This window comes from Carya illinoinensis, chromosome 11 (genome assembly GCF_018687715.1).
Source record: "Carya illinoinensis cultivar Pawnee chromosome 11, C.illinoinensisPawnee_v1, whole genome shotgun sequence".
Classification (NCBI taxonomy): Eukaryota; Viridiplantae; Streptophyta; class Magnoliopsida; order Fagales; family Juglandaceae; genus Carya; species Carya illinoinensis.
Genome location: NC_056762.1, coordinates 38,396,743 through 38,421,895, shown reverse-complemented (window position 1 = coordinate 38,421,895; position 25,153 = coordinate 38,396,743). Strand labels below are relative to the sequence as shown.

The 25,153-nt window shown below is 34.5% G+C and overlaps 1 protein-coding gene across 2 annotated transcripts; it reads left to right on the top strand.

The window, feature by feature from the left end:
* Positions 1-6,582: 6,582 nt before the first annotated feature.
* LOC122280767 (SNARE-interacting protein KEULE-like) lies at positions 6,583-24,411 on the top strand. Of its 2 annotated transcripts, XM_043091784.1 has the most exons (21): positions 6,583-6,824; positions 8,684-8,742; positions 13,561-13,642; positions 15,420-15,498; positions 15,911-15,961; positions 16,051-16,147; positions 16,272-16,304; positions 16,574-16,699; positions 16,779-16,967; positions 17,061-17,144; positions 17,235-17,333; positions 17,427-17,503; positions 19,676-19,772; positions 20,757-20,882; positions 20,997-21,092; positions 21,209-21,328; positions 21,403-21,480; positions 22,467-22,657; positions 23,656-23,746; positions 23,830-23,919; positions 24,009-24,411. In XM_043091784.1, exons 1-21 carry the CDS (start codon positions 6,752-6,754, stop codon positions 24,060-24,062), a joined length of 1,992 nt encoding a protein of 663 aa, XP_042947718.1. In that variant the 5' UTR covers positions 6,583-6,751; the 3' UTR covers positions 24,063-24,411. The 2 variants fall into 2 exon arrangements, with proteins under 2 accessions (XP_042947718.1, XP_042947719.1); XM_043091785.1 differs by lacking the exons at positions 6,583-6,824; positions 8,684-8,742 and adding an exon at positions 8,900-9,666.
* Positions 24,412-25,153: the final 742 nt, after the last annotated feature.

Sequence of the window (25,153 nt, the reverse complement as noted above, 5' to 3'; positions counted from 1 at the left end):
AAGTTAAAAACAAGTTATGTGGTTGCTTGCCCAAGTTAAATCAATGCATTCAAACGATACCAATAAACAAAACAATGTATGGTTTTGATTGGATAAATTGGGTGTGGCTTCTATCTGGTATAATTAGAGTTGTTTTGTGTAGTCTTTATTATGGGTATGAGTGCTTTATTTGCAAGGTGGGTTGTTTATTTGTTTAAAAGATTTCTTCCGCCATAAGTGAAGGTCAATAAAGATGAGGAGGTGTCACCCTCCTTTAAAAAATAAAAATATATATATATGCTTAAAGAAAAGTATGGTTCTAATGATTATAAATTTTTGTTGAAATGTGTATTTATATTTTTTGTATTATTGTTTAGATTGAGAAGGCAAAGATAATTTACCGATCGACACAAAATGTCACCTTTAATTTGGAATATTGTTGAAACTTATTGAGGCACAAATCAAAATGGTAAGTACAAATAGATAATTTTCCAACAAAGAGAAATGGAGGTTGCTCTACCATTCTAACTGTCAATGCCAGGGATAACAATATTTGTGAGAGCATGTCTATCAATGCAGACAGGCGCAAGAAAGAAAAAAAAATAAAAAGAAAGAAGAAATGCAAAGAACAATTATGTAGTGATTGGAAAGATTATAAACTTTTGTTTGATAGATAATGTAGTAGTTGGAAAGATTATGTAGTGGCTTGACAAATGTATAAACTTTTGATGACTGGACGGATTAAAAGTGTAAGTTTGTAATAATTCGTTGTTGAGAGATTATGAAAATGATTTGACGTTGAGAAATTATACAAGTCTTTTAATGTTTTGTCTTTGAATGTGAAGTTAATTTAGGTTGATAGGTGGTTTTTATGTATTTTGATATATAGATTAATGGAAATTATGAAAATGAAAATAAAAGTATTTTAAAAATAATTAAATAATGAATTAAAAAATATATACAAAAATTAAAAATATAATATTATTTTATTATTATAAAGAGTAAGATAGCTAATCTAATGTAAAGTTTAAGTTTTGAGGGATTATGCTTAAGACAAAAAGTGACATATTAGCCAAATTTTACCTAAGGCAATGAGGATGCTCTTATGGTGCACAGGATAGCCAACAAGAATGAGTCTATTTTAAGATACTTACTCCACATATCATTTATATAACATAATTTGATTTGAAAGATAAAATTTTAAAATTTGAATCTTACAAATCAAATTATACCATATGGATAGTATATAATGTAGAGATTTTAGAATAATATTTCTAAACCAACAATGAAGAGCTCTAGAGTCAAAGAGTTGTAAGCACAAACATTTGAGTGCCTAACATTTTTCGAATTAAAAAGAGCAAGCGTGAGTCAGGCCTGGTTTGGATATTAAGATAAAATGATTTATAAATAATAATGAAATTATTTGTGACTAATAGTAAGTTAATATTTTTATAGAATTTTGAAAATGAGAGAGAAAAAGTTGAATACATATATTATAAAGTTAAAATATTGTTAAAATATTTTTTTAAAAAAATTTAAAAATCTTAAATTGTTTTTTTGTTTTGTTAAAAAGTTTAGAAAAATTGTCATGATTATGTAATGATTAGATAAAAAAATTAAAAATTTAAAATTAAAAAGTATTTATGTTTGTGATATTTGATTATTGAGATGAGATAAGAGTATTTTGATATCCAAACCAGGCCTTAATCTACGAAACAATTTGAGGTGGATTTTTAATACTTCTTATACTAGTAAGTTTGCATAGAGTACGATTTAAAAAAAAAAATAGTATAGAGTATACTCTTTCTATAGTCTATATCATAAATAAATAAAAGAGTAATAATATATATAGTTATAGATTATATAAATATCGCATATGTTTTTTTAAATAGAGTAGAGTTTATTATTAAAAAATTAAATTTTTTATATAAATTTTATATTTTTTTATTTTTTTATAAATAAATATGATGCTTACGTATTTTATGACCGTAAATATTAGTAAATTTAGATATAGATTTTTGTACTCTCGCCGTCTCCCGTATCAGACATGACAGGGTGTATCCTCTGCTTACATATAAACAGGAGCTTATTTATGTATTTTATTGTCAAAATAAGAAACCTATTAGGTGCTAAAGAAAAGGAGATATTAGAAACCAAATTGGGCAAGGCCAGGCTAATTTGGGCTTAGCCATCGTAAGAAATATGGGACCATTTCTATATTAGTTATGAATAATGATAGGCTTATTACTCTCTTACTATTATTTATTATTTATTATTTTTTTAATTATTTATTTTTACTTAATAATAAAAAAATGATTATTAGTAAAATTATATATTTTTTAAATTTTTTCTTAATGATTAAGAATATTAAAAAATACTTAAAAGAAAATAATAAAAAAATAAAAATTTCTAATACATTATAATAGTAAATGAGTGGTAAAAGGATAGTAAGTTTATCATCATCCTAACACTATACCCTCACACAACCTTTCCAACTCTGGCTTTTTGCTTTTCTAAACAGGCATAGCTGGTAGGGTATACAGGAATCGACTAGACCGGCAGCAACTAACGAAAATCGACTGCCAAAGTCAGGAACTGGTAAAGAACCATTCAGCCAGTGGCAGATGTTTACCCAAACCAATGTGGACTGGTTTGGTCCCGATTTGAACCACTATCTAACCGCTGAACTAATTGATGGTATATAAAAGTTTTTATCTTATATATATGAAACGATGTCATTTCACTTAATTAAGTGAAATGTCATCATTTTAAACATGAGGGTTTAATAACCCTCTAGTCCCTCCCCCCGCGCATCCACTCTCTTCTTCTTCATCTTCCTCTCAACGCTTACTGTCCCTCATAATTCTCATTGCTCCCAGAGTCCCTACTCCCAAGTCCCATCATCCCAGCTCCCTCTTGGTTCTTAGACCCCCACCAAAATGAAGCTGCCGCCCCCAACTCTATAGAACCCCACATCGCCGCTACACTTCGTTCATTAAATTCATGCATCACCAAGCTTCTTTCAACTCTGTTTGTTTGTTCATTTGTTTTAATTTGTGATTTTTGAGTTTATTTGTTATGCATTTTTGAATTTTTTTGTGAAGCTAGTGTTAATTTGTTCTGAAATTATGATGTGAATTTGCTCATTTAGAAATGTGTTAATCACCGACGAACCGACCGTCGAACTGATCAACATTGGCAATAAGATTCCGACCTATTTTCTCCCTCTTATAGGTCGGTTTCGATCAGCATCTTAATGCAAAAATACTATTGGTGCGGATGCATTCGATTTACACTCCTAAATTATTAGCCGGGTAAGTCTATACCCATTGGCCAGCCTTTGTCCGAATCTTACAAGTTACAAGAACCAATGAGAAGTAGGTGAAAAAAAAATGAAAAGTTTAACCAATCTTGTGTAATGTACTCTAAAATGATTGATCATAAGATTATGATTGACACTTCTTAGAAATTATAATAAATATAAAAATCTCACAATATAAGATCTCATTCACTAAATTTATATACACGTCTAGATTTTGTAGTTTGTATAGATTATAGTATAAGAGTTTCAAATTTAGACTATAGTCTCGATCTTTTGAAAGACACACCCGTCACGGTTGTTGGTGGTTGGATCGAGATTTTCTAAGAGCATTTGTAAATTTAATGGTGAGAAATTCCTTAAACAAATAAATTATTTGTTCCAATTCCACAGCATTAGACTTGTCATCAAATTTAAAACATTGTAAAAATTAATCTTATCTCATTTGATCACGTTTTAAATATTCTGGTAATATAATTACTTAAGCTTCAATAAATGATAAATATTGTCTTTCATTCCGAATTTTATAATTCAAATTAATTATATTATTTTATTTTATGTTTTTAAAAAATAATTAATATAAGAAGTTGTTTAAAAATTAAAATGTCGCATCAACCGATGTCTAAGATAACAAGGAAAGCGTACTTTCGTGGGGAAGACGGATTCATACTCGAAAGGGACCGACCGACCAAGTTCACATTGGACGTCTTCAATAAGTCCGGTCCATTCGTCAATACTCTTCGTTCGCCGGTTCAAACTTCAACATCGGCTAGCCACCACGTCACCTTCACTTCGGCATTCTTTTCAAACCAAGTTACATCTTAACAATCTTAACGGCTGTGTCGCTATCCAAAAAGAAAATAGAGATATTTTATTGATAAGTAGAATGGATTAAATGGATTATTTACATTCCTTAATCAGAATTCATTTGTAATATTTAAATTTTAAAATTTATTTTTAAAATTAAATTATGCAAGATAAACAATTTATTAAATGTACTTTAATCATCGATTTGAGAATATAGATTTTTAAATATTTATTCTAGCTAATCAAACATTTAAATAAATTCTTTTTTCAATTATTTATATTTTCTCTCAAGCTCATATTTATTATTGTTAAAATTTTAAAATAATGTCGCCATCGGTATAATCCAATTTTTTTGACCATTTATGAAAATGTGATTTTGTTAAAATATTATTATTACAAAAGTATTGAGTTAAAAATATATTATCGTTTGGAGGAAAATGTAGTTTATTTATTTATTTTTATAAAAAATAAAAAGAATAATGCTACTTTGCTATTCTATTTTGCTCCTTCATTTTTATCGTTTATACATTTAATTTTTTTTTTACTTATTACAGAAATGACTATTAATGTATTATTTTTTTCTATTTTTTAAAAGTATTTAAAAAATACTAACAAAATTTGAATAAGATAATTTGGCTCAGGGGCACGCGTATTGGTCACTACTGGCAGCACCCTAATAGTACTCAAATTAAAAATATGGAGAGAAAAAATAATTAAATAAGTATGAAAATGTGAAAAAAAGAAAAAAGAAATAAGTTAAAAAATTTTCTTCCACTCTTTTCTCGTAAGACAAAAAAATGAGCAGTTAAAGATATACAAATAAATAAGTAGAAAAACTAATAAAGAAATAATAGAAAAAATTATTTTAATGAAATGGACAAATGATAAAGAGTGAGATGTAATAGGTTTTGAAAAGATGAGCAAAATTTAGAAATTTTTTTTTATAGAAAAATGATTTTTAGCTAAAATTTAAGAAAAAATTTGTTCATCGGGATGTGACTCCTCTTAGGGTCTGTTTGGGGCCACGGTATTAATCTAAAAAAAATGCTTAAATAGCCTTAAAATTTATTTATTAGAAAAATTAGATTGTTTTGATATTATATATTAAAACACTTTTAATCTCAAATAAACTAAAAAGTATATTTAAGAAAGAGCATCGATATTTGATGCTCTTTCTCAAACGTGTTAATTTTTCAAATAATACGAAATATAATTCAAATTTTAAAAGAACTGTCAATTGACAAAAATATATTTATAACTTTTAGATAATTATAACTTTTAAACTTTTAAAAATATAGTCATAATTTTTAAAATTCAAATAATTATCATTTTTACCTTAAAAAACACTTTTTAAATTTGTTTCCAAACAAATGTAACGTGTTCAAAAGTGCTTTAAATACATGATTACTAAATAGTAAATAATTTTTTAACAGTAGAACTTATTACTTAAGTTATAAGTTTTATTTTATACTGCAATTCTAAATATACACTTAGTGAAATGCTTATAAGACATAATTTGATTTAAAAACAAATTTTAAAATTATAATCTTACAAATCAAGTCATATTATTTAAATAAGAGTAATGTTACATATAATATTTTTAAAAAAATGTTAGATACAATAATGCGAGTAAATAAAATATGAAATTCACATGATAAAATTAATTTTTTAATAGTGAATCTTACCCTTTTTCAAATTGATTACGTGACGTTTACATACTTTACATTTATATGTAGAAGAGAAATGATATTTGCAGTCGTGGTTATGCAAACGACGTGCAGTCGCTTTGAAAAAAATGAACTAATATGAGACCCACATGAAAAAAAATTAACTTTTTAATCGTGGACCTCACTTTTTTTTAAAGTGATTGCGCGGCATTTGCAATTCCACGACTGTACGTAGCATTGCTCTTATGTATATAGTCTTTATAACAGTAAGGTCTATTTTGAATAATGAGATAAGATGAAATTTTATTTTATTTTAAAATTTAAAAAAATTGAATTATTTTTATATTTTCTTTGTAAGTTTATTAAAATTATAATGATTAGGTAATTGGATAAATAAAAATTTAAAATAATTAAAATTAAAATATATTTATATTTATAATATTTAAATATTAAAATAAAATAAAATTGAATGAAAAGAAATGAAACAAGAATATATTCCCCCATCCAAACCGGACGTTATTCTAACTTTTTAAACCTTTCGTTGCAGAAATCAAACCCGAGCCGGAGGCAGGCAAAGTGACTGCTTCCCTTTTAGCCCCGCTTGATTAACTACAATTAAAAATTTAATCTATTTTAATTTATTATTATAATTTTTTTAAATTTTTATATAAAATATAATTAAAAATTTAATTTTTTTAAAATTTAATATTAAAAAATTATATTATAATAATATTTTAATATTACTATTTAAAATATCACATTTTTCTTATCCATCTGATCTGTGCAGTTAAACGGCCTTAATAATGTGCTAATTGAATTAAAAAAAGCCACGCTCTCTCTCTCTCTCTCTCTCGTCCGAGTTTCCCTTCTCTCTCTAGCCCCTGACCTCAGCCAGTTCACGATCTCTGTCCCTCCCCGATTTCGATTTCCGAGTGATCAATTGGACGGAGAAGACAGAGAATCAGAGTCTTCTAGGACTATGTCGATGTCCGATTCTGACTCATCTTCGCATGCCGGCGAGTACAAGAATTTCAGACAAATCAGCCGTGACCGTGAGTATCTTCTCTCCCTCCACGAACTGTTTCTCTCTCTCTCTCTCTCTCTCTCTCTCTCTCTCTCTCTCTCTCATTCTGATTTAATAATTTTTTCGCAGTGGTTGGTTTCGGTAAGGAATTCATTAGTAAAACTCTTAGTTGATTTCTTACATGTTTTTGTTAAATCTGGATGTGGAAGTAATTTGTTCTGGTCGATTATTTGCATTACTCGTGGTTGGAAATGTAAGTTCTCAAGTGCTACATATTTATGTGTTCCAATGGTTAATGCATTTTGTAATAAAACGAAGGTGTCAGTATTTCCACGCTCACTTCGGTCTAAACCTTATGATGCTGCCTGCCTTAGCGGCCATACCTGTTTTTTAAGAACAATACTTAGGCTCGAGTAGTTACGTTTGAGCAAGCTAGAGAATTCAAGTGTTGGGTGGAAGGAAAGATGAGTATAGCCTGTATAGGTTAGGTTATTGGTGGTTCCATGAGTATGGTGGCGCTGGTTGGGCGGTGGGACTTTGGAACTTAAACCTTGAAGAGTGGCAACCCCGTAGAGAAGGTATGTATTCATTTGTGAACTTTCTTTCAGCTAGAATGAGTGTTTCGCCAATAAGCTCTTAAGTGTTAAATTTGAAGTGCGGACCGATGTAATGAAATTGAAACAAAGGTGTAGCGGACTAGCAGTAGCAGTGTGACTCCCCATAAAAGATGGATTCAACCGCAAACTTTCTCTCAGATAAAATGAAATTTCAGTTAACAAAACCAAGTGTTGAATTCAAAGCTTGGACTGATGCGGATGAACTAGAAACAAGAATTGAGTAGTGAGATGACAGAATGATGGAAGCATTAAATTCTAAGTCACCCAAAGATGAAAATCAAAGTGGTGTATATATGGGGACTGTAAACCATCTACTTCGCATGGTGCATTTTATCATACTTGAGTTTTAGGAACCATGACCATCTACCAATGATATGGCTAAAAGAAGATGTTTTCTGGTATGAAGAAGATAATAATTGCATCTTCCATTCACTGATTATACCATCCTTTTTTGGGGCCAGAAGGATCAATGGAGTTTGAGCGCTCTGTAGCTTCTCATGATGGTGCTTACAAGTCGTATAAACTGATGGTCCTCTTGCTGAAATTTCTCTGCTCCAGTTTCAATCAATTGATTGTTCTCATGCACGAATATCTAGTATTATTGCTTTTCCAATTTGATAACGTGTGTTTTTTCTCCTACATTGTAACTTGGGAATAAATTTCTATTTTCTATAATCTCCTTCAAACTATTTTTTCTATTTTCTTTTTCTATTCAAGTATTTGATGCATCTGCTTGCTGATGTAATTCATTTTTAACTCTTTTAAGTTAATGGCAGTGAAAGTTGTAAGGGACTTTGATCAATGATTTTGCTGACATCCTCTTTGTCCTATGGTGGTTACCGAGCAAAAAGAAAATTAACCAAGTTTTTAATTCTTGGATTCACACGATGTATAACCTAGTAATGAAAGTCCACTCAACTGTGCTTTATATAACAGTGTTTTTTTGCAGAAACTTTTTTTGACAAGTAAAATACAATCATTAATAAATCTTTTGCAGAGACTTAAATCTCTTATTAAGTTTTCTTGGCAACTAAATGTAGATCAGAGAAAAAGATGTTCATTTGGAGCATGCCTGTATGTTGTTGCAGTGATGATCCACGCAGTCTATGTTTCTTTTAGAACTTTTAAGTTATTTTGTTATCATGAATTGGGTGACTATCTGACAGTCTCCCAAATTCATTAGAGATTAGGTAGGGCCAAATAATTGACTGAACGCTTAGTAATTTACTTAATACTGTTTGTTTTTAATTCAAATCTCATTCATGTGTAGGATTATTGCATGAAATGCTTCAGTCGGCCAAAACAGGGGATTCAAAATCAACTTGGAAGGTATATGTAGCTTGTAGTAGTTTTCTGGACATTTACATATGCATATTATTTTAGAGTATTTAATGTGCCTTTTTTATATCCATGTGCACTTTATAAGGAGATATGAATTTGCTTTTTTACTCTTGTTAGAGGACATGCTTGTAATTAGTGTAACTTGTGAGGGTATAAGTGTCAATTGTATGTAGTGTATATATATGATGGTACATCAATGAATAAGGTAAGTGTCAATTGTATGTAGTGTATACATATGATGGTACATCAATGAATAAGGTAAGTATTTGTCCCATGTGTTTCTACATGGTATTAGAGATACCTGTTGTTGGATGGCGCTAAGTGGTGTACAGTGGTTCATGCCCAAATCGAGTTCACTGTTGTTTGAACTCGTCGGAGCGCTTTCTGGTGTAGTATCTGACTTTTGTGGCTAGATCTAAGCTCATCATTGTTTGTAGCTACCAGATCTGAGTTCGCCGTTGTCTTCCATGCATCCCGGTGGGTTCTCTCTTCGTCGTCGGTGGCCCATAGGTGTTTGAAGTTGTTTCCAGCGAGTTTCTGGTGTCGTCTTTGGTACTGGGCACCAGGGGTGAACTTGCCATCATTGTCTATGATTACCGGGAAGTTTTCCGTCATCATTGGTCATCGGAAAGGGTCTCCGTCACCAGAAAAAGTTGAAGCCTTGGAGTGGTTGGTTGCAGGTATAAGCTATCCAATCCTTGAGTGTGAATAACCAAAACTTGGAGTAAGAGTTTATTCCAATCTGGAATAACACATGTTTGGTAACGCAGATAAGGTAATACTCAGATCCCTTCTTCTTGGTTAGGATAACCTAATATGTGTTCTTAAGGACAACAACAGGCTGATACGATATAGACCCGATCCGGGTTAATACCTGCTGATTCCAGGTCGATACAGACCAGTTCCGAGTAGGTACGTGCCTATTTCAACTGACACAGATTGATTTAGTCTGATACAGAGCCGAAATTTGGTATTCGGGTTGATTTTTCGGGTACTTGAGTTGGGTTTCTAGTTTTCCAAATCGTAGTCCCTGGTTTTTCATAGATATTTCATATTCTGTGTGAATTTTCTATCTCCAAGTGGAATTGTGATATTTTTCTGTACCAATGGCAATTAAATTTGAGTCACAGTCGCTTACACCAAACTTTAATATACCTATGACTTTCGTGAAATTGGATGGAAAGAACTATATGCTATGGTCAATATCTGTTACAATATTTTTGAAAGGCAAGGGACCTTCTAGCCACCTGGTTGAACCAAAACCTGACTCAAATGAATCTACATTTGCTCAATGGGAGTAAGAGGATGCTCAAATCTTGTCCTTGATTTTGACCAGCATTGAGCCTAATATTTGCTCTAGTTTGAACAATTCCTTTATTACTTAAGTAAGTAGCAAAGGCACTAGATTGATTTTCTCTAGCATTATCAGAATGCAAAAGTCGTCATTTGTTAGATGTAACCCGAGTACTTTTGCTATACATGTATGTTCCTAAACGTTTTCGGAGTGATGGTGTTCTTACTGATTGTCACCTTATTAACTATATGTATGCCTTCATCAGTTCTTGATGGTTCATCTCCCTTCTCCATCTTGTTGCCTTCATCTTTGCAATTTTCTTTTCCACAAAAAATCTTTGGGCGTGTTTGCTATGTTCATAACGTTGGCCCATGCTTTGATAAACTTGATTCTCATTCTATTAAGTATCTCTTTGTTGGTTATTCCCAAACTCAAAAGGGATATCACTGTTATAGTCCTGATTTTAGACGCTACTTCACGAGTGCTGATGTTACATTCTTTGAGTCCATATCCTATTTTTCGAACACATCTTCAAGTGTCGAGTGTGATCCTTTATCATTACCCACTTATATTATCTCCTTCACACTCACTTAACCTTACCCAACCCTACTTAGTCCCTCCCCCAGTTCCTTTACAGGTTTACTTGCGTTGCTTGTGGCTGCCGGCTCCCATGCCCCCACCAGCCGTGTCTCCATCTTCAAATCCTGAGTTGCCTAGTACTTTAGACTTTCCACCTATTGCTCTTCGCAAAGGTAATCGTTCTTGTGTTATTCAACATCCAACTAGCCAATTTGTTTTGTATCATGCCTTATCTTCTTTATTCTCATGTTGTATATCTCAGCTTTCAAAATTTTCTGTTCCTAAGACAGTTTAGGATGCTTTATCTGATCTGGGATGGGGGACAGTTATGAAAAATGAAATGGATGCCTTCACCATAACGGGACATGGGATCTTATTTCACTACCATCTGGTAAACAACTCATTGGCTGTAAATGGGTATATACAATCAAATTCCATCCTGATGGTTTTGTGGAAGGTATGAAAGCTTGCTTGGTTGCAAAGGGCTACACTCAAAACCTGTGGCATTGATTACGAGGAGACCTTCTCTCTAGTTGCCAAAATCTCTTCTGTTCGAGTGTTGATCTCTCTTGTTGCTAATTTATACCAGCTCTTATTTCACCTGGATGTTAAAAATGCATTTTTACATGGCGACTTGCATGAGGAAGTTTATATGGAGCAACCACCTAGGTTTGTTGCTTAGGGGGAGTACCGAGGTACTGTATGCAAGTTAAAGCATGCATTATATGGTTTGAAACAATCTCCTCGAGCATGGTTTGGGAGGTTCTCTGATGCTGTATTGGCATTTGGTCTTCATGGATGCCAAATAGACCACTTTGTACTTACATAGTGATGTAGGTCACATTTTGTTGGTTGTATATGTGGATGACATTGTAATTACTGTGATCGACTCTGTTGGATTTGCTAGGTTAAAACAGTTTTTACATGATCAGTTTCAGACAAAAGACTTGGGAAAGTTTAGATATTTCCTTGGAATTGAGGTTAGCAGATCTAAAAAGGGTATCAACCTATCTTAGAGGAAATATGTACTTGACCTTCTGGAAGAAATTGGCATGTTAGATGCTCGACCTATTGACATTCGTATGGACCCAAATCGTACATTTTTTAAAGAGGAAGGGGAGTTGTTTGGGGATCCAGGTAGGTATCAAAAACTTGTTGGGAAATTAAATTATCTCACTATCACCAGATTTCCCTGAGTGTACCAAGTCAGTTTTACAAATGCCACAGGTCTCCCATTGATTTGCTATAATTCATATTCTTTGTTATCAAAAGCGAGCTCCTAGGCTTGGATTGTTATATCTACCAAATGGACATCTTAGAGTTGAAGCCTTTTCAGATGCTGATTGGGCAGAATCTCCTTCAGATAGAAGATCTACTACTGGCTATTGTACCTTTGTGAGAGGTAACTTGGTTAGATGGAAGAGTAAGAAACAAGCAGTGGTAGCTCGCTCTAGTGCAGAAGCCGAATACAGGGCAATAGCTCACACTACTTGTGAACTAACATGGCTGCAACACTTCCTCCAACAGATTGGGTTTCCAACTCCTATTCCTCTTCAGCTATTTTGTGATAATCAAGCTGCAATGCATATTGCCTCTAATCCTGTGTTCCATAAGAGGACTAAACACATAGAGATTGATTGTCACTTCATTTGTGATAAGATACTAAGTGGTGACATTTCTACACCTTTTGTGAAGTCTGTTGATCAACTTGCAGATATGTTCACAAGTTGCGTTTGGGTACTTAGGTGATTTCAGATATTCTATGAATAGTAGAGAAAAATAGTGAAAAAGTACTGATAAAATATTGAATAGAAGTATAAAATAGTAAAAAGTATGTGAAAAGTAGTGATAGAATAATGAATGGTAGTGGTGTATGCTGAGAATACTCCACCACCCAAACTGGTCCTAAGTCATTGTGTTGTAGTTGTTTAAAGCTTATTTATTTCAGGCTGGATTTATGTAATGAGGATATCTTTTCATCGGTCATGCTGTTATTAGGCTGTAAACAGCCCTCAATAATTTTCTGTGTTGTACAATGGATGTGCGGCACATAGTAAAAAAATCCATAAAGGAAATCAAATCCCTGACCTGATCGATCACTCTGCTCTCTCCCATCCTTGTTTGGGTTGGGAAAAATAAAATCACGTAGCCCATCCTTGTTTATTCTAGATAATGCCTCGCATTTTATTTGGGTTGTGAAAAATAAAATCACAGGAAGATTTGGCATAGAAAGAAAAAAACAGAGTCTAACGTTTTGACAGAAAAAATCACAGAAAAAAATCATAGCTGGTTTCAGCTGTTTTGACAAGGGAGACACCATTTCTACGATGAGTGGAGGACGACGGTAGGACGGTGGTGGCTGTGTTGGAGTGGGTGGTTGCGTCAGACTGGGTTGCTACCGGTGTTTGCGTGGTTGGCGTCGGATTGCTGGTGGCGGAAAGGGGTGGTGGAAGCAACAAACAAGAAGCACCATCGGGTGGGTAGTGACAGATGGGAAAACTAGCTGAAAGGTTTTTAATTCCAGTAGAAATCCTGTGTTTTGGTCCTCATTGTCAAACACAGTCTAATGCTGAGATGTTATATTTTAATTGGATGCTATTAAATGGCTGAAAACAGCCTTACCCATTCCAAAGCAGAACTCTTATATGATATATATTCCCTAGCTTGAGGGGGAGTGTTAGAGGGCATGGTTGTAATTAGTGTAACCTGTGAGGTTATAAGTGTCAATTGTATGTAGTGTATATATATGATGGTACATCGATGAATAAAGTAAGTATTTGTCCCATGTGTTTCTACAACCCTTAACTTAATATTCTTGTTCATTTTCTTTCTTGTCTATGTATGTTGAACTTTTATTTGCTGATCTTATTATTTATTTCTCTGTTTCTAGTAATTCATTTTTAAATGTCTGGCCTTGAACCTCTTTCCTCTAGGTACTTATCATGGACAAACTAACTGTCAAGGTAATGTCTTACTCGTGCAAGATGGCTGATATCACAGACGAAGGTGTTTCATGTAAGGATCATAGGGAAGTTTTCTGAAAGGGCCTCTTTTTTTTTTTTTTTCCCTCAGTGATGTTCATTTTTGTTTTCTGCCTAGTCCATGCTATGTTATTGTCTCATAATTATCTGGCAAGCTACATTGAGTTGACTGTAGGATGTGATGCTGCATGCTAGTTCATATCAATATGTATCACATTGTCAATTTGATGCCTCCGATGCAAAATCTTCCATTTTTTATGTGGAATTTCCAACTTAAATCAATTCAACCTAACCTAAATCCTAACTAGTTGGAGTCGCCTCCATGGATCCTTTACACTGGAGTATGCATTAGCTGACAATACATAATTCAAGCCATTTCACAATGTCTGTGAACCTACTGCAACCCTTCTTTATCTTGTTTAAGAATTGGCTATGAAAAAAATATGACACCAAAGAGTTAAAAAAGCTGAGTTTATTGTGGAATTTCCATTGGGATGAATATGAGTCCTTTGATTTGTGGTTGTCTCCTCAAAGGGAGGGGCTGATGGTAATTACCTGTGTTATTATGTCTTCAACATTCATAATTTTCTTGTACCTCTAGACAATCATGCATGGGTGTTGCTCTTGTATATGTCCCGTGTACTTGGGTTATGCATATTTCTTTCGTCAATAAAATGCTTTTTAACCGATAGAAAAAAATATGATTAATCTTATGATCTTGCTACCCTTCTTCTCATGAATATTCTATATATTTATACAAGTGTTATATAGAAAAATATGTTAAATAGATAGATTAGTGCATCTGTTGTTGTGTGTTATGGTTAGGATTTTAATCATTGTTCTATTTAAAAGATAACCCTGGAAATTTTGTTAATTTAAAAACTTGAATTTAGATTTTTTTTTACCTTGTTTTAATAATGAAGTAGTTTAATTTTGAATTTAGATAACCTTGTGTTACCTTGTTTTTTGTGCATTTTGAAGCTCTAAAGAACAGGAGTCAATAATATTTTTTGCCAAAATCTACTTCTATCTACTCCCTTGAACCTGCCCAACAGCCCGCAAACAAATAAGAATAAGAAGGAATTCTTGTCCCTTATTCATCTAAAAAGAAACAATTCGCGTCATTTAGTACTTGGAGCTGTTCTGGTGGCCTTGATGTTTTTTGACCATCCTTGCAGTCCTATGGCCTGACCTGGCTGTTTGTCATCTCCTGGAAAGCTGATACACTAGGAAGATCCATTGACTACTGTCTGCTTTTGACTTTTAGGAATAAGCTGGAAGGCTTTTACAGAATCTAGTTTTTTGTTGGAGATGTAAACCAGGCTGGAAGGTCTGGAAGATGGTGCCACTATGCCTAATGTGGACACTATGGTAGGGGAATTGTTGGACTTAAGAAGGGGTTAAGCTTCCTTTAGACTGATCAAAGAACCCTTTTTTTAATGCTTTTCATTGGATCTATCTAGGTAGTAGCAGTCCTTATTGAAGGTTTTTATGTTGCCTGTCATATATTCTAATAAAGGTCTATCAGCGTAGCTAGAATGTATTTAGGTGTTCTTCTGTACACTTCCGGTGTACATGGCTTATGCCTTTTTCTTTCATTTCAATAATACTCTCTATTACCTATCAAAAAAAAAAAAAAAAATTCTAATAAAGGTCTACACAAGCAATAAATAAAATCAGCAGTCGCTTTACATTTGGGATTTTTTTAAGTGATGAGACAATTGAAAAGTAATTGTTGAACATGTGTTGTTTTTATCTTATCAGTTGGTTTAGTTGCCTTGAAGTCATTAGGTTTTCAATTTTTCCTGCAGTGGTTGAAGACATATACAGGCGAAGACAGCCATTACCCTCCATGGATGCTATATACTTCATCCAACCATCCAAAGAGAAGTAATTGTTCTCCTTTGTTTAACTGTTTTGACTGTTTGTAGATACTCATAGTCCTAAAAGAGCAGAATTACATACATTTTGTTTTCTTGTTGGTTGAGGAACTCTGTGTTTCCGTTTGTGTATTTTTTACGGTTTCTTTCTTTTTTCATTTTATTTAAAAAAAGAATTGCATCATATTAGTCAGTTCTGTTGCAAAAATCAACTTAGAGATTGTCTTTATTTTCTATCAGTTTTGATGGTGAGGTTTTGCCCTTTTGATCTCAAGCCTGTGACTTCATTGCCTTATTTTATTTTGTATTTCTGTTGATCTATTTTTAAAAGTGTGGTGTTGGGAATTGAAAAGGGCTGTTTTGTTTCATAATACCAGGGCATAGATGGGGGCCTCTCTAATCTCTCTCTCTCTAATATGCAGTGTTATAATGTTCTTGTCGGATATGTCGGGAAGAAAGCCTTTGTACAGGAAGTATGTGAAAGATCTTTATGTTTCCTTGTTTTGTCTATATGAAGTTTTGATTTTGTTGCAGTTTTTTAATCTTCTTTGTATTGGTGAAGGGCATTTGTTTTCTTCAGTTCACCTATTTCAAGAGAACTTGTTAATCACATTAAGAAGGATACAACTGTTTTACCTCGTATAGTTGCATTGAAAGAGGTAAGAGTTATCTCAGTTTGGAAAATACTCCTGCAGCTATTTACTCCCTTGTTTTTCCTCCATTGGTGTTTGGAGTCTTAATAAGTAGATGGTGACATATTCCTCCTTTGGGTGATAAATGCAGATGAATTTGGAGTACTTTGCTATAGACAGTCAGGTATCTAGTGCTACTTACAGTCACTTGTTTAATACCATATTCATAATATAGATGGTGTGCATTTAGTGTAGACGATATGCTTTTATCTTCATATAGATGATTTTGAATTGAATATTGATGATTCTCCTATCTTTTCATCATAATGTTGGTGATTTTTACAAACCATTGCTGCTGACGAATTGTGTTCCATTCAAAATTATACTGTCGTGTGCCAATTCATGATAAAGTCTTATTATTGTCACTTCTTGTTTGTTATATTCTTGGTATAGGGTTTTATCACCAATAATGAAAGGGCTTTAGAGGAACTTTTTGGAGATGACGAGGATTGTCGAAAAGGTGTAGCCTGCTTGAATGTGATGGCTAACCGCATTGCTACAGTTTTTGCTTCGTTAAGGGTATTTACATTTTACTCCTGAATTTGATTTGTATTATATAAAAAGTTTCCTGAAGCACGCTAATCTTTAATTCTATTAGGAATTTCCTTACGTGCGTTATCGTGCTGCCAAGTCCCTAGATGCAACTACAATGACAACTTTCCGTGACCTAATTCCTACAAAGCTTGCTGCTGGTGTTTGGGATGGTATTATGAAATATAAATCACTTCCGAACTTCCCTAAGACAGAAACATGCGAGTTGCTTATCCTCGACAGATCTGTAGATCAGGTTTTTAGGTGCATGTGTTTGTTATGAATTTATAATTTTCTTACTGTAAACATTGTTTATATTGTTTACAATATTCATCGTTTAAATTTTTAGATTGCTCCTATCATACATGAATGGACATATGATGCCATGTGTCACGATTTACTGAATTTGGAGGGAAATAAATATGTGCATGAGGTAAGTTCTCCATTTTAAATTTTATATAAATCCTTTCAATTATTTGCAGTGCCTTTGGGATACTGTACGTCAATTGATTGTATTGTTCAGGTTCCTAGCAAAACCAGTGGTCCACCTGAGAAAAAAGAGGTTCTTTTGGAGGATCATGATCCTGTCTGGCTTGAGCTTCGGCACGCACATATAGCAGATGTATTTCACATGTCTATAGTTCTTTTTTTTTTTCATCTATAGATAAATATAAATTGAGTTATATTAATGAATTTGAATCAATGATCTTCTCAGGCCAGTGAACGGTTGCATGAGAAGATGACCAACTTCATTTCAAAGAATAAAGCTGCACAAATCCAACATGGTTCAAGGTTGATGTAAATTTTTCTTGTTAAATATTTCTTTTATAGGGCATCCAAAAATTATGACACTTTCAAGGTGTCAAAGCCTTTTAAGCCTTTACCCCTTTATGCTGTATTGATAGATGGCATCTCAGATTCTCAATAGAAGGAGTGCCCACATCGAAAATTATGAAGGGCATTCTAGGAAGATAAAGTCATGTCTTTGGAACCAAAACAGTATTTTTGGGATAGAGGGAGTAGTTTTGTTTTGCATTCCTTGTATCTTTATCCATGATAGTGTACTTAACAAATGTGAGTGAAGATTAGTTATTATGAGTGTTAATGAGGAAAAGGTGAGAGTATATATATATTTTTTATAATTAATAGGAAACTTTATTTCCAAGAATAGGCAAAGCCCAAGTACACAAGACGTATACAAAGGAAATACCTACATCTCTCTAAAAACAAAAGAAAAGCTAATACAAATTCAGAAAGTTAACATCATCCATTACAAGAGTTTTAGCTCACCAACACAAAGTACTAAAGAAAAAGTCCCCAACTTCTCCCATCGATTGTTCTTTGTCTTGAAAGTATATCCCATTCCTTTCAATTCATAGACATGACATCATCCTCCATATATCAGCAGCATTCTTTCTTCCCTTTAATCCATACCAACCTGCATATAGATCCACTACATCCTTAGGGATCACCCAAAGCAAACCTGTCCGATTAAAAACCTCATCCCACAAAGACAAGGCCACTTCACAGTGAAGAAAGAGATGATTAACAGATTCTTCATCCTTCTTGCACATGACACCAATCAGCTATGCACACACCTCTCCTCCTAAGATTATCAGTCGTCAAAACTTTGCCAAGAGATACCACCCAACTGAAAAAAGCCACCTTGGTAGGTACCTTCACTCTCCAAATATTTTTCCAAGGAAACTCACAGCTCCTGTTACAAGTTAAAATTCTTTAAAAAGAAGAAATGGAGAACTTGGAATTGCCTGCATGAACCAACAACATACCATACTCTTCTCGGCATCACCTTTGAACTATAAAGTCTCCCAAAAAAAGCAGTAACATCATTTAATTCCCAATCATTGGCATATCTAACAAAGTCAACATTCCACTGAATATTATTATCAATACATGAAAAACAATGTTCCACAGCTGCATCTTGATCCCAGCAATCTGAAAGAGAGAGGGAAAATCCAACTTAAGTGTAGAATCCCCACACCATGTCATGCCAAAATAGAATCCTCTTCCCATCTCCCACCTTCAATTTAATATGATTAGAGAATTCCCCCCAACCTTTTCGAATGAACTTCCACAAACTCATCCCATGCGCACCTCGTATTTGTTTTGACCCCACCCCCCCCCCCCCCCCCCCCCCCAAAAAAAAAAAAAAAAACTTCCATATTTAACATCAACAATGTTTTCCCACAAGGCATTTCTCTCCATATGATATCTTCAAAGCCATTTCCCTAGTAGCGCTTTATTAAACAACCTCAATTTTTTTTATCCCCAAACCACCACAAGAAATCGGTTGACAAACCTTGTTCGAACTAACCAAATGAAACTTTTTTTCTTCTCCTTTACCACCCCACTAGAAATTCTTATACAAACTCTCAATTCTTCTTTCTACCGTTGCTGGCAATGGGAAAAGAGAAAGAAAATAAGTTGGAAGATTTGAGAATATTTTTATTGGGCATTTATGTTGCTTAGGTTGAAATATGTGGGCTAGGATTTTTGTAAGGAATGATGATAATGTACTGAATCTGTATTAGTTTTTTTTCCTGCTTCTAGAGTGTAGTAGTTATTTCCTTTGTATACTTCCTGTGTACTTGAGCTGAGCCTATTCTTGGTAATAAAATATCTTATTAATTATCAAAAAAAGAATTAGTCATCATTCCTTGTCTATATATTCGTCTACCAACGACTAGACTCAGACATCCTGGGTTTGACAGTATTATTTGCTTGTAGTTTTTTCCTGCCTGTGTCTTTTGACAATTAGGTCCTCGGACATTGTAAGACGGTAACCTATTTCGTTGTTGAGCTTTTGTCTTGTTTCCATGTTAGTGCTCAAACAAGATGGCAGAATGATCTTTTTGTTTTGTAACTCCTATTCAATCTTTGAGTATATGCAGTCTGTTATAATGACGTCATGAATTTTCATCTTAAAGCTCATGTTGTTTATAGGGATGGAGGTGAACTGTCTACACGGGAATTGCAAAAGATGGTTCAAGCATTACCACAGTATAGTGAACAAATTGACAAGCTCTCGCTCCATGTAGAGGTTTGTGTCATGTTTACATTAACAGTTTTGTAATATTAGGTAGTTTCACCTTCTGTGAAAAGTTTGGTCACAACAATGCAACATGATGAAGTGTGGCATCTCTTTTTATGCTTTTTTGAATTTATTGGAAAAGGCCCTCTGAGTGTCTTATGCACTACTTTAACGGCCTCTTTATGCCATCCCTAGTTATGATAGGTTCCGTTTTCTTTTGTATACTTCTTCTGTACATGGGCATAGCCTATTTCATTCATTACGATAGGTTCAAATTAAACCATCAAATAGTTTTATGTTCAAACTACCTATGGGTTGGCTATCAATTCTTTTGCTTTTCTTGTCCTTGCCTTGAACCTTGTTCATTTTCTGGTCTTCCTGAGCAGTGCTTGAGCTTGTGTTAAAAATCATTCCTTTGCCCATTACCAAGTACAACCATTGCATGTGTCTTTCTGTCATTTTTCATTCCTATCATCTCACTTTAACTCACTAACATTGCATTCTCATGCTAACATTCATCAGATATTCTGTGATTAAACCCTGACCACCCCAAAACTTCTTTGCACCAGCCCACAACAAAGCTGATCCCTGAATTACGCATCTTGTGACTAGAAAGAAACTTTTAATTTTATTTTTTTGTTCGCACACCATTTATTACTTTATCATGTCCTTGATCTCATTAATATATGTAATAGTTACCCTTTTCTTTTGTAAGATCTCTCCTGTCAGGATTTTATTATGCACCTTTGTAACTTTAATAAATTCAAGGGCATTTCCTTGTGGTCAACAGTTCCCCTGTCATCCTACAGAAATTGTTCTATGTTCAGGGTTCCTAACATAGAATAAGAATTTTGTCTTGCATGAAGAATGGAGTAACTTATACATTTGTGCACATTTTAAGTAAACGTACCTCCAATGATTTAAATGTTTTGTAGGTGTTTACTTTTGCATACAGGAGCCATGGTTTCACGTAGATTTGGTTTTATTATCTAGATTGCAGGAAAAATTAACAGGACTATCAGGGAATCTGGGCTTCGGGAGCTTGGCCAGCTGGAGCAGGATCTGGTTTTTGGAGATGCCGGAATGAAGGATGTTATCAAATTCTTGACCACAAAAGAAGTATGCAATTGTACAATAAATGGTTATAGCTTACAATTGTAATGAAAAAAAAAATGGATGTACCTTACTCCTTGTGTATATGTATTTTAAAATGAAGTACAACTTTTTTTGCAGGATACAATCCGTGAAAATAAGTTGCGGTTGTTAATGATTCTTGTAGCCATTTACCCTGAGAAATTTGAGGGTGAAAAGGGTCTAAACATAATGAAGGTTGGTAACTGAACTGCAATGTATTATTACTCTTTGCAGTCAGTGATTTTATTATCGGTTTTGAAAATGCTTCTAATGCATGCCATTTGTAAATTTATATTTGTAACTCATTTCAGTTAGCAAAGTTACCACCTGAGGATATGAATGCCGTTTATAACTTGAGGTTACTGGGGGGGTCATCAGATACCAAAAAAAGCTCAACTGGAGCTTTCTCTTTGAAGTTTGATATTCACAAGGTAAATGCATTATTTTAGTTGTGCATGTGGCTTGATTGGTGTTTAATGTCTAAAAGAAACTATGCCTCTTTCAGAAGAAGCGTGCAGCTAGGAAAGAGCGTACTGGCGAAGAAGAAAAGTGGCAGCTATCACGCTTTTATCCAATGATTGAGGTACAGTAAAGACCGAGTCATTTCCTTTTTGATCATTTTGTGCACGTACATTATACAAATTATTGGAAATATGAACTTGAAGTACCTTTGTGATCTAGGTTTGGTTTTTGCAAGCTTTCCTATTTGCCTCCACATTTCACTTCTAATGCACTTGAGCCTATGACCTCCAACATGATCATTTACTGATAACTATATCTATTGCTTGTAATTAGGTTGTAATCTGTGTTCTTAGTGTTTGTGTTTCTAATGTTTCAAGCCTTATCCTGTTGGTTTTCCAATATGTATCTGTTCTGGGATGATTGAAGCCGAAGTTTTAACTGCTATTGAAGCTTTTCAACTTCAAATAAAAGCTAAAAAAACATTTGTATGGTTTATGAGTTCTTTTTGCCATGCCAATCTAGAACTTCTTTTATGTTTCTGTTTTTTTGGAGACAATGGAATGCAAATTTATCTAGTTGCTTGAGGCCTACTTTAATGACCATGCCTCCATAGTGTTGGAGCCTTTTTTTTAATTACTATAAAAATGGAACCTCACCAGAGTAGAAACCTTCGGACCCACCCTTAGGGAGTTAACCCTGGATACATAACCCCATCCACTGGAACTGTGTTTCAGTGTTGGAGTGAGTTAATAACAGTGAAGTTCTTATAGGCTTCCATTGATGAAGTGTGAAATCCTTAAGCTGACTCTCCTTGAGGGCATAAAGTTTACTCTCCTTTTTAGTGATTAATACCAGATTTAACAATCATATTAGTTGACATTCATGTGTCTTATCCATATTTTGCTACTTGGGGATTATCTCAGCGCCCCCCCAATTGCTTATAGATGCATGCCCAACGATGAAGGGCCCTTGGGAGGAACCAATGGTGGGCCTAAGTGACTAGCATCTTGTTGACATTTTCATTTTGTGATGGATTACTCATCCTGTAAATTTGTGGCTCTCATTAAAGCCACATGGAACTTGACGGAAATTTTGGAAATCTTTCAGGAACTTATTGAAAAACTTAGCAAAGGTGAACTCCCAAAAGATGATTATCCATGTTTGAATGACCCAAGTCAAACTTTTCATGCGACGTCTCACACTGCAGCAGTAAATCAACCTCCAGCTGCTCATTCACTTAGATCAAGGCGGGCACCTACGTGGGCTCGGCCTCGGAACTCTGATGATGGGTATTCAAGGTGCTAATGTTATTCTTTCCTCACGTGGATCAGAGTAGTCCATTCAACTCAAAAAATTTCTCCATTAACTGAGTACACTTTTTTGTTTTTTTAAGATCCAATTGGTTTTCTTCTGTTTGTTGCTTGTTTACCAAAAATTGATCCATTGAAAGTTTTTAGTTAAAGAGAAATGTTTCATGATCCACAGAAAATTGCCCTTCAGAAAAAAAATGGCTTACACCTGCTGAACATAGCCATTTTCTAGATCAAGCACGTGCCGCCTTCCCACCACCATACTTTCCTCACCCCACCTCACTCTCTGCTGTCACCATCCCTTCTCCTATCCGCTCTTCCATGCTATCACTACCACCACCCAACCACCCCTGTATAACTCGCTCACGCCACTAACCACCACCTTGCTCCCCCACCCACTCATTTCTTCCCCAACTATAACCTACTTTTTCCATCCTTATTCATACGGCCACCACGGCCTCACTCCCTCTCTCTCCTGCCCCCTACTTCTCAGTATCATTACCATCACCACCACTTTCCTCCCGCTCACCCCACATCTACCACCACTGCCACTGCAACCAATACTACCCACTCGCCTCTCTGTCCGTGTCACCATTATTTACACCCTGCACTTCTCAGTGGCATTTTTTTATGGGTAAAATGGTCTGGCTCAGCACAAGTACCACCATCACCCCCCCTCCCCCTCCCTCCTTCCTCCACATCTTCTACCTCTGCCTCGACAACCACTACTACCTACCAACTTTTTGTAGGTTCTTGTTAGTTTTACATAGAGATTTTTTAAGCGACTAGAAAAATTTAGAGTTTCAAGAAAAAAAAAAAAAAAACTAAGAATAAACTAATCATTTTTCCTAAATTATATTTTTGTTAAAATCCTTTAAACTAAGAATATGTTTTGCATTGAAACAAACCATAGAAGTTTTTTTCGCCTCCAATATTGTTTTTTACTTTTTCGTGATTGTAATGTTATTTTTCCTTCTGGTCTATAGTGATTCGATACTAAGACACGCATCTAGTGATTTTAAGAAGATGGGCCAGCGGATATTTGTATTTATTGTTGGTGGAGCTACTAGATCTGAGGTATGAAACCTGTTTCCATTCTACACAGTTATGATTGCTGCTTTTCTAGCTTATTGGTACTCATATAACATACTCATCGTCAGCTTAGGGTTTGCCACAAGCTTACAACTAAATTGAAGAGGGAAGTTGTTCTAGGCTCATCAAGTCTTGATGATCCTCCACAATTTATTACGGTGATTTATTTCAATTCCAACTTTGGTTTAGCAGTTCCATCACTCCCTCCTCTTATTAACCATGCCTTAAAAGTTGTATTTACTTGCAGAAATTGAAGATGTTGACAGCAAATGAACTCTCTGTCGATGATCTCCAGATATAATGCAGTGGCTTAGGAGGAATGGAACATGCTTCACTCCAGTCTCGAATCCAATTTGTTTCAGTGACAATGCGTCATTGATATTCATTTTTTAACATTCAATATAAAACTTTTGCCTTTCTCGTTGTCTCAGTGATGCTGTATCTAGGATTTTTTTCAGATGAGCATTCTGCCTAGACTAGGTTCTTGCCTTCCGGCTTTGTATTGTGATAGACGTGTTGGAGCCTTCCCACCTGTGTATAACGTTAGTTTTAAATCATGGTAAGAATTAATTGAGTTTTGTAAATGAAATTGATGAAGCCTGACAACATGAAATCTATAATGCTGTATAAATTTAAAACTGTTCTTTCGAGTTCGGTGTTCTTACAGCATCAGGTTGGTACTCTAGGCTGCTTGCTGAAAAAGTTTTTCTAGAATATTTCTCAAGAAGTGTAGAACGGTCTGAGGGAACGTATCTTACTGGAAAACACAATTCACTTTTGATGGAAGTTCTGGTGTTCATATGGGGGAGAGGTGCTTGTTACTTCTTAACATGCATCCCGAAGATGTTTCATGCTTTCGATCATTGCATGATTGCAATTTCACGACCAAGGAAGGGAAGGGACAGCTCGCGTGATTATTCTCTCTAAATTAGAATTCTCCCAAACCTTTGGGTTCCAATTACTTCTATGGTTACGAAAAGTTAAGAGAAAATCTTTAAACCGGTGTCTCCTATAATGTGTAGTTATCGGAAACCAATGGTGAGCTGACACGTAGGCGATGGAACTTGAAGGAATGAAGCAGCGCTGCAGGGGATCATTCTGTTTTGCTCCAATTGGTTTCAGCTCTTCTCTCACCTGTACCCTATCTCTCCTTCGCAACTCGGTCTCTCTCATTCGAGTATTCCAGCCCCCAATCGATTTCGAGTTTCAACGACCTCAATCTGTTTCAAGTTTCAGCGACCCCAATCTGTTTTGAGTTTCAGCGAACCCAATCGGTGCTTCGCAACTCGGTCTCTCTCTTTCAAGTATTTCAGCGACCCCCAATCGGTCGGGTTTTAGCTTGCTTTCGAGTTTCGACGACCCCAAATCGGTGTTGCTGCTGCTGTCCAGTAG